This window comes from Triticum aestivum, chromosome 4B, assembly GCF_018294505.1.
Source record: "Triticum aestivum cultivar Chinese Spring chromosome 4B, IWGSC CS RefSeq v2.1, whole genome shotgun sequence".
In the NCBI taxonomy this organism is placed as follows: Eukaryota; Viridiplantae; Streptophyta; class Magnoliopsida; order Poales; family Poaceae; genus Triticum; species Triticum aestivum.
Window position 1 is genome coordinate 615,097,474 of NC_057804.1, and position 9,977 is coordinate 615,107,450.

The 9,977-nt window shown below is 50.5% G+C and overlaps 1 protein-coding gene across 1 annotated transcript; it reads left to right on the plus strand.

The window, feature by feature from the left end:
* The first annotated feature begins 2,942 nt into the window (after positions 1 to 2,942).
* Positions 2,943 to 8,578, plus strand: LOC123093597 (bromodomain-containing protein DDB_G0270170). The gene is made up of 9 exons (XM_044515585.1): positions 2,943 to 3,243; positions 3,914 to 3,974; positions 4,086 to 4,173; positions 4,293 to 4,338; positions 4,437 to 4,535; positions 5,714 to 5,782; positions 6,368 to 6,695; positions 6,792 to 6,919; positions 7,121 to 8,578. The coding sequence occupies exons 1-9, from the start codon at positions 2,962 to 2,964 to the stop codon at positions 7,961 to 7,963; spliced, it is 1,944 nt and encodes a 647-aa protein (XP_044371520.1). The 5' UTR covers positions 2,943 to 2,961; the 3' UTR covers positions 7,964 to 8,578.
* Positions 8,579 to 9,977: the final 1,399 nt, after the last annotated feature.

Genomic DNA, 9,977 nt, shown 5'->3' on the forward strand with positions numbered 1-9,977 from the left:
CAGTTATTGCTCTGGAGTTTCTCAATTTCCTGACAGACTTCAAACATCTCTTCACGTGTCTTGATGAATTCACACTATCCTTATAATTGTTCACTTTGATAATAACTATTTTGATTGTCATAATTCATAAGAATAGCCGACACTAGTTGTTCAACCACTGGCAAGCCCATCGAGGGCTCAAACAGCCACCCAGCCTCAACAGTGGCTATGTGTAAAGCAGAAAGTTTTGCTTCCATGGTTGACCTTTGTCACAATGGTTTTCTTACAAGACCTTCATGATATCACACCACCTTCATAAGTAAATACATACCCACTTGTGGCATAAATAACACCAACATAAGAAATCCAGCTCGAATCACCATATCCTTCAAACACACGAAGTGCCTTGAATAGTGAATTTCATAACTCATTGTACTTCTCAGATGTCACAAGACTCTATCAAGCGCATGACAATGATCACCCTCCTATTTGACAAGAACCTGTTTGCTCACAGCAAAATAGATACCGTGTTAGACTAAGGTGGCGTCGCAAGTTGTGACATGAGGCAAAACCCTAGCTTGTTTCGGCATGTCTTTGGTTGTGACCGGTAAGTCATATATAAAGGAGAACCCATGTGGTTTTGTGTCGCGATTACAATCTGAAACTGACTTGGTTTCCAAGTCGTAAGTAACCGGACAAGAAAACAATCAACTTGTCTGCCAAGACATCAAAAAATAAAACGACAAAAGGATGCAGCTTTGTATGTGGGCGGATCATTCACGCGCATGTCAACGCCCACGCCCCGGTCCGAGCCTGGTGAGGCGGGGCGAGGCAAGGTGAGCATGCGCGTGTGTTGTTCTCTTTCTCTCCTCATACTCACCATATTTTGTAGTCGGAAGAACCTACTATATAGAAAGGTCCTACATCTACTCACTAACGATTATATATATGAGACTAAAGGTTATAACCACCTCTTGCCATTGGGCCTTTGATATTTATTATAGGAATTCCACAACTTGTACATGGCCAAACCCATTACTTTTAACAAGAACTCCCGAGTGCGCCGGTGAGTGTGGCTTTCGGGTGGATCGGACGTGTCGTAGTCCGACGTGGCGGATGCCTGGATTACCGCAAACTGCCTCTACATCTGGTTCTGGTTTGTATAATTTATGACATCCGGCCCGATCCAAACTAATTAGATGATCGCCATTGAATGAAAAACAATGTTTGAACTGCCTGATTCAAATATTTAGGGGATATTTGGTGATGCGAGCTGGAGTTGTCTTTCCGGGATAGCCGATGGACTGCTCTGACTCTTACACACGCTGGAGTACCACCGTAAGAGCATCTACAACCGGACTTAGCAAATCCGGCCCCTCAAACGTCCGCGGGCGACCATGTACTCCTCAAATTTCCACAGTTACAGCCAGACATCTCATACTAGATTCTCAAATCCATACAGAGACATGCAAACTAAAATAAACCTACGAACTACGTCGATCACCTAGCCATTCATCGTCGGAGATGTCGACGATCTCCATGCCCGGCTCCGGCAGCATGGGTGGTAGCTGCAGCTCTGGCTCATCCGCCTCGAGTTTGGCGAAGAGCATGTCGGACTCCTCCTGCTCCCCCCGGAGGAACGCCCAGTTGGCCTCTACATAGGCCTCATCCTGGATGGACTCCAGGATAGCTTGCTGCTCCGCCATCTCATCTGACTCGACGACGGTGAACTCGGCCTCCGCCTGCTCCATGTTGAAGCTTGGCAGCTGCTACTCCGGCTCTGCCTCCTCCACCTCCATCGGAGCCATCTCCTCCTCCTCCTCCTCCTCCTCCTCCTCCTCTTTCCCTGGCTGCTCCTCCTATTTATCCAACTCCGACGAGTCCAGAGGTAGCCCGACAGCGATGCGGGCGGCGCACGCGGCTTGCCTCGCCCGGATCTCCTGCTAGATCTCGTTGCGGCGCTCCGGCTTCAGCATGGTGTAGTAGGTGACCTTGCTTCGAACCATGGCGGAGTGCCGGAGCGTGGGCGGAGCATCGAACCGGGGCCAGAGTGCCGGAGCGGGAGAGGAAGGTGGATGGGCTCGGACTGACGGCGCGGAAGGGGAAAAGGTGGATTGGTTAGGGTTGCGGACGCCAACCGACTTAAATAACCAGATTTGGTCTTGGGCGGCGAGCCGGAGCGGCGCCACACGACGACGGATGCGGCGTCTGTCGGACCGCCGGGTTTCCGGACGTTTCCGCGTGGGACCCTGCCGTCAGACCGACGTGGCGGGCGTGCGTGGGTGTGCCCGGGCACCCCATATCCACCCCATATTGAGCTGGATATGGGGGTGCCGATTAGCCCGGGTGTTGACCGAACACTGATTGGGCGACCCGCCGGGCGTATAAGCCGGGTTTGAGAGGTCGAGTGTAGATGCTCTAACACGCACACCTCGACACAGCAGATCAGTCGACACTGACGCAAAGCAACGCCCATCAAATTTCTGGGTTAACCTTCTCAAAACGGCAATGCTTAGCTCAACCCACCTGGTGAACCCTGAGCACGCCGCACTTAGAAAACTGCCGGAAAATACTTCCAAGGAAATGAAAAAGGGAGCCAGCATGCCGTCCGGCTGACATGTGGGCCCACGCGCTCCTACTCCAAGTACATGCAGAAGAGAGACTGATCTGATGGGCCCCGGGAGACCCACCAATCAGCCCCGCCCACGGCCCGGCCCCGCCACCCCCACCCGACGCGGCCCCGGCCGGCCGATCGCAACACGCCAGTTCCACCCAAGGCCACTGGCGGGCGGGACCGGGGCGGCCCTGACCCACATGGCAGGGCTGAGGGGAGCCCGTCGCGGCCGAAAGAGCCCCGGACGAAAAATACCAAACGCACGCGAGGCCACACGCACCCCGACCCGTTCGTCCATCCCACCCCCGCCCCCGCCTCCCCCTCCCTCCTCGCCGCCGCCCCGCCGGCGTCGCGGGCCGCCGCCGCCGATGGCCAAGACCCGGAGGCCGCCCGCCCCGCCCCCGCCGCCGCCCCCCGCCCCCGCGGAGACCCCGTCCCCGCAGCGGAAGCGCAAGAAGAAGGGCCGCCCGTCGCTCCTCGACCTCCAGCGCCGCAGCCTCCGCCTGCAGGCGCAGAGCCCCGAGGCCGCGTCCCCGCCGCCCCCCGCCCGCCGCGGCCCCGACCCCTCCGACGACGACGAGGACGCGGGGGGCAGCACCGGGCGCCGCCGCCAGAAGCGGCTCAAGAACGTCCTCTCCGGCGCCGGCGAGGTCGGCCCCCCTCCCCCCTCCTTCCCTCGCCCCGAAATTCCGAGCCACCCCGAGGTTTTGCGGGCGCCCGGGCGGGGTTTTGGCCCCGCGGGACACGCGGCGATGCCGTGCCGTGGTTGTTGGATCTGCGCGCGGGTCTGCGATTTTTTTCTCCCGGGGCGCGGGGCCGGCCTCCCCCGCGGTACGGTACGGCGGGGGAGAGAATCTGGCGGGACGAGAGGGAGAGATCAGTGCGCGCCACTGCGGGAGGGAGTGGCAGCCGCGGATTTTTCGAGCTTCCCGGAGAGAAGACGTTGGCTTTTTTTGGGCGGGCCTGGATTTGTTTTTGTTCCCCCTGGGGGTCTGCGTCTAGCTCAGGGGATCTCCACCTCGTCAGCGCTTTAATCCTTTCCTTTGGCGGCAAACAGTACGCGGATCTGACAAGTTTTTGACGGATTTGACTGCCTTTTTCCTCGTATTTTTGTTGTTGTTGTTGTTGTTAACGGGTCGCGGCCAAGCAGCCACTGTCCGAGCGGCGGCAAAAGTCGTCGCCTCTCTGTGCGGCGCGCACGCAGGGGCAAGGATTTATTGCTGGCGAATGCAAAATTTTAGTACAACCATGTTGACGCAAGCTTGCGATTTCATTCATGGCTGACTGACTGATGTTCTTTTGCTGCTGCTGATGCTGCAGGAGGAGGAGGAGGGAGCTGCGGTGGAGGAGAAGAAGGATGCGGCGAAAGCGACGGGGAAAGGTGAGGTCTTGGAGGGAACCAAGCATCAGCCTTGAGGTGGTTAAAGAATTTGAATTTTTCTCTCCCTGCGGCTAACGTTTGCTCGCCTCTCGCTGCTGCTTGTGGGAGCAGGGGCCGCTGCGTCGTCGGGTGGTGGGCCCACGGGGACGCCCCTCCCGGACAAAAAGTTGCTGCTCTTCATCCTCGACAGGCTCCAGAAGTGAGTGCCCTGGCCCCATCATCCTTCATCCTCCTCTGCTTCTCTTCTCCTCCTCCAATGGTCTTCAGCCATTTGCGTCTGTTTTCTTACCCTGCCTTGCCTTGCACTGCTTCTCCCAGGAAGGACACCTATGGAGTTTACTCGGACCCTGTCGACCCGGAGGAGGTGAGCAAGCGGTTTAACTCTCATGAGTCATGACTAGCTATGTTCTTCTCATGCTGTTGTGCTGATGCTGATAGTACGGCTGTTTTGTGTGGCTGCAGCTTCCGGATTACCATGAACTCATCGAGCATCCCATGGACTTCTCAACGATCCGCGAGAAGCTTTTGAGCGACAAGTATACCATCTTGGAGCAGTTCGAGGTATGCTGCCTGTTTTTGCTGTTACTGATTCTATGTCCGATGTTTGTTTCTGCTACCGGGCTCTGTTCTGATCCAATGGCAAAACAGATGTTGGCTGATGCCCGCTGCTCCGTAATGCCTTATTTTCGAGGTCACTTAATAGGTTACCGTGCTTATTGTTTTGTACAATCGTAGGCCTTTTCAGCCTAGTTCTGTTTTTCCTTCTATTCCGTCTGTTACTGATTCTATATGTCTGATGTTTGTTTCTGTCACTGGGCTCTGTTCTGATCCAGTGGCAAAACAGATGTTAGCTTGTGCCTGCTGTTCTATACTGCCTTATTTTCTGGGTCACTTAATACATTACAGTGCTTATTGTTTTGTACAATCGAAGGCCTTCAGCCTAGTTCTGTTTTTTCTTCTATTCCGTCTGTTGCTTGTAATGTACTGACTCAACTCTTACCTGGTGTTGTTTGCTTGTACTTTCTGCATTTGGGGTTTTGAAGATACATTTCGATCTGCCCACATTAATTGAGGCGGTCGTCTGCATGTGGCTTTTGCATGTATCTTAACTCCCATCGTGGGCCGAAATAGGGATCTTTTTGTATGAATTATTGTCCTCATTGGGAGATACTCCTTTGATTGGCATTTAGAGATTTTCATTGCTGCTGTATATGATGTCCTGTACTCGAACTGTCGAGGGAGAAAAATCCAATCAGCTTTTTGAAGGTTTACTCCTACTGCAGCGCTGCTGTTGTACTTATTAATTAAGTCCGCATCTTATGCACTGAAGTGCTATGCCAGTGTGCTGTAAATGGTCACCTAACACAGTCCAACCTCCACTTTATTCTTGCCAGCTAACATAGGATAGATCACTAGAGGGTGAACTTTCATGGGGAAGTCTGTCCAGATTTATGCAGAGATAATCCTGTAATTGATGTAGATATCTCCTTCTCTGAGATATAGTTGATGCACTGGGCAGTGCTTTTTACAAATTTTAGTGCATTTTATGTCGGACCTTGTATTTTGGAAATTGATATGTTCCATTAAACCAGCAACAATGATGACAATTTTCCGGTATATATATGTTGCAATTGTATGTGAGATTCATTACTGTCTTAAGGGATGATGCAAATCATAATGGAATAATACTCTGCTTCCGTAGCATGGATCTGTTTTGATATCGATGTTTTTCTGTGCAGAATGATGTATTTCTACTTACATCCAATGCCATGGCCTACAATTCAGAAGACACAGTATACTATCGCCAGGTATATATATTTTACTATGATTTAGTGCATATGCTGCTCGTATTAAAGATGTTTCAATCCATCCTGGCACATTTACTGCTGTATTATCTGGACGGTTACTTGGTAGTTCTTTTCTTAGGAATATGTAGGATGTGTTTGGTTGGCCCTTCCATTTTTCTGGCAACCCCTAAGAATTTGGTGGATGGTCAAGTTTGGCACACCAATGGCCCTTTGACCATTTTTGCACCAACTGGAACCAAAACCTTTGCGGATTTTTGGCTAGCTAATTTGTTTTCCAATTGGTACGTATCATAATTTTTGTATGATCAGCGCGGTTCTTTGGGAACTTATGTGTTAAGTGTATAACTTGACCTTCTGCTGTTAGTTTGTATACCAACAGGACATCAAGTTTACTACTTTTCACAGCATATTTCCTCCAAAAGGACATTTTAGTATTGAAAATATTGTGCATTCACAAACGCAAAATGGAACTTGTACATTATCAGAATAGTTGCTTCTGTTCTTTTGCTTCTTACACTATTTTGTCGTGTCTGTAAAGTTGCGGTCTTCTTCTTAGCTTTACTTAAAATGTTCACATCTCCATAGGCACGGTCTATTGAAGCTCTTGCCAGAAAGGATTTTGAGAACTTGAGGCAAGCTAGTGATAGTGAAGAAGAACAGCCGAAGACAGCACCTAGAAGAGGCAGGCCACCAAAAAATGCAAAGAAAACAGTTGAGAAGGTTGAGGACGATGGTTCACCAGATTTATCCAATGTAAAAGGAAACAGATCTGTAGACAACACTGAGACAAGAAAAAGATGGACTAGTGAGAGAACTCGAAATAATATTACCATGAGAGATTCATCCATTCTTCACCACAGCACGTTCGGTTCTTTTAGTGGTAAAAAAACAGAGAAAACTGGTGTTTACTCAGGTTTGTTTTTCCTAGTGTTAATTTCTCATGTTCTCTTTGCAGTGCTGTACTCGTGGAGCATAAATAAACATGGCTAATGCTACTTTCATCGTGTAGGGTCTTCGAAGTATGGAAAGAAGACTACTATTTTAGACGATGATCGGCGGAGTACGTATGATCAGCAATACTCAAATTATAGTCCTCTTTTTTCTGCCCTTGATTGTGAGCGGAAACAACTACTTCCAGTAAGCACATTCTGACCAGCTTAAATTGAACCTTTAACTCTTGATTTATAAAACGAAACCTTTTTCAACTTAGCTGTTAAGGTGAATATCCGCAGCTACTACTTTACATTTGTTTCGGATTAAATTGACTTGGAGTTGGAATACAAAAGTTTACATGCTACATCAATAAGTTTATACGATTTTTTTTCATAATGGAAACAGATTGGGCTTCAGCAGCAACATGCATATGCCAGGAGCTTGGCACGGTTTGCGGCAAAACTTGGACCAATTGGATGGGATATAGCAGCAAAAGGAATCAGACGTGTATTACCACCCGGGACAAAGTTTGGCCCAGGATGGGTTGTAGATGGCGAGCCACCTCAAAACTCGCAGTGTCCGCGAGTTCCTGAAGTTACCGACCCGACCGCAAAGTCCAGTATTCCATCATGCGTTATACCACCCAAAAGCGATGATCTACGTCGGAGTTCTGAGCTATCTTCAGATGGGGATGCTGCCGCAGGTGAAGAGTATCTGACTAAAAACCAGCCAGTGGCGTCTACATCAGCAGGCTTTGAAAGGAGCTCTACACCTGCCAGTAAAATACCCACGTATGAAAATGGAGCTACCATGACAGGTGATGGTGTGGGTAATACTCGACCATCGCCTCCGTTACAGCAGCAGAGTAACAGTCAAGAAGTCCCCTCTAATATCAACGGAATGACTGCTGCGCCGAACACCATGGGTCAGTATGCTGGACAAGGTTTATTTGAGCAAATGACGCATGCCCAAGTGCTGGGGATGTTTTCTGGAGTCAATGGCAGAGCCAACGGGTTTCGCCATGGGCACCAACTGACGGAGGAGAGTGTTAAAACAGCGCAGAATGGAGTGATTGGAAAGGCAGCTACCACCACCAGCTACTTGCAAGAAGCAGATCATGGTCCAAAGGGTTCATATCCACAAGACGAGAACAGGTCCGCTTCTCCAAGCTTGAATGCTGCCGGTTCCCCGCCTAGGGGGAAAGCGGCAGCGAATCCGAAGCAACCAGACTTGGTATTACAGCTGTGAGAAGCGCAGTAGCAGCCATTGACATACATAGTTAGTATCTGCCACCGCTGATGGAAACGAGATGGATCGGGAATTCAGAATCCTGCTTCTCCAGGGCCGATCATCCAGCTCCGGATCCGCTGATAGTACACCCGAGAGGTGCCCAAGAGCTTGGAAAGAAGGATAATCAAAGACTTAACCAACCGACGGAGAATAAAATGAGGGTCGTGGGAATTGAAGGGAATAATCAGGGATTGACCCCTAGCGAGCGGGCGAATGAAGTTGTTGTAAAAGGGTAGGTAGTGTACAGATTCTGATCCTATTGGAGACGACGATAATGTTCCAGCGCTCGCCTGGTAGCAGCAACCGAATCGAATGTGTAACATTATTTATAGTAGAGAAGTTAGCATACATGCAAGCAAAGCGGGAAGAAGGCAAAGGTGAATAGTTGTGCCGTTTCCTCCGTTCCATCTTGACCTGAGCAGCGGCCTGTGGCATGATCATGTTCTAGTAGTAGTAAGAATCCAATCTCATGACATGGTTATGTTATGTGGTGGTGGTAGTAATGATTTGTTGAAGTTGAATATATTTCTTGCTGTGGAATCTTGTTGGTATATGCTGAAGAAATTGGATGGATGGATGCTGTTGTTTTCGTCCTTTTGGGGATGTGCTTGGGTGTATTTGCTCCTTTTTCAAAAAGTTCAATAATTTTCACTCACCCAAGGAATTTATTTAAAGAAAACTCCACATGTTTGCTTGCAGATTTTCCAAGTTTGCGGAAATCGCAAATTGTTTGTGAGATGTGCAAAAAGGAAAAAAAAATGACGATCCCAAGCAATTTTCCAGAACGTTTAAAAAGCCATTTGGATTCCTTTTTTTTTTATTTGTTCACCCGGATAGCAAATCGATGAATGTTTTCACAAAATGTTTCTTCACATGGATCACTCGGATATTTGCACACCAGCAAAGAAATTTTTCTTCAAACCTTTGAAGTTTGTTCTTCCTGTGCTTTATCAGCCCTTTTTTAACCGTGGCTGACACTGACAGGGTGTGGGGAAAGCTATGTGCATCCGGCAGCCTCCGCCTCGCCTCGCCGCATTCGCGTTGTCGCCATGCCGCTGAAGCCGAAGAGCAAAGTAGGCTTCAAGGCCGCTGTGACCATTGTGACCCTCAGGACGAAACCGAACACCGATAATGCCGCTGAGGAGAGCAACACGGAGATGAATTTCCTTTTCTCAAAAGTAAAGAGCCGCCCCGGAATAGAAAGCAGAGGAGGAATCCGTAGCGCCACCATCTCGATGTGTCTGTCTGTGCGGGAGCACAGTGCGACACCCGTCTCCATTGTTGCGACTCGTCGCCCATGTGTCGGACCGGGCGGAAGGAAATATGTGTTGTCGATCAGTACGAAATTTGTGTTGCGAGGATACGACACAACGGGCTACCAAGACCCATGTCAAGGTAGGGCCAACTCCAACGCACGACCCCAAATCGTCCAACGGCGTTCGTTTGAAGTGAAACGGACACAAATCGCGGCCCAACACGCGCCCGTAAACGGACGCCCGCGCCGACCCATTTCCGGCTTAAATTTGGGTTGCGTTGTGTCGAAATGGACAGCGCGCGGACGGGCGGGACGCGCGCCCTTGTCCTCCCCCTGACCCGCCCGTCGGTCACTCAACATTCTCATTTTCCCTATTTTTCCCCAAAAACCTCCCGTCCTCCCGCTCCATGGTCGGCACCCCAAAGCAATCCGCCGCCGCCGTCACGGACGCCACCTCCGCCCATCCCCCGGTGAAGAAGAAGAGGAAGCCGAGGTCGGAGCTCATGCCGGCGGAGCTCGACCGAGAGGAGAGCTCGGAGGTCCGTTCAAGCAGAGAGGAAAGCCGCTGCCGAGTTCGCCCTCGAGGCCACCACCGCCCAACAAGAGGCCGCCTTTGAGGACCAAGAGGCTATCGCCGCCAAGGCCACACAACCAACGACCACGCATGCCCTCATCATGCTAAGGTTGTGCCGACGCACGCCACCTCTTCTTTGCGCC

Bases quoted from the DNA above. Each gene is read 5' to 3' on its own strand.
- LOC123093597 (XM_044515585.1), top strand. From the start codon at position 2,962: ATGGCCAAGACCCGGAGGCCGCCCGCCCCGCCCCCGCCGCCGCCCCCC. The intron at 4,339-4,436 runs GTGAGCAAGCGG...GTGTGGCTGCAG, and splicing joins ACCCTGTCGACCCGGAGGAG to CTTCCGGATTACCATGAACT. The intron at 4,536-5,713 runs GTATGCTGCCTG...TTTTCTGTGCAG, and splicing joins CCATCTTGGAGCAGTTCGAG to AATGATGTATTTCTACTTAC.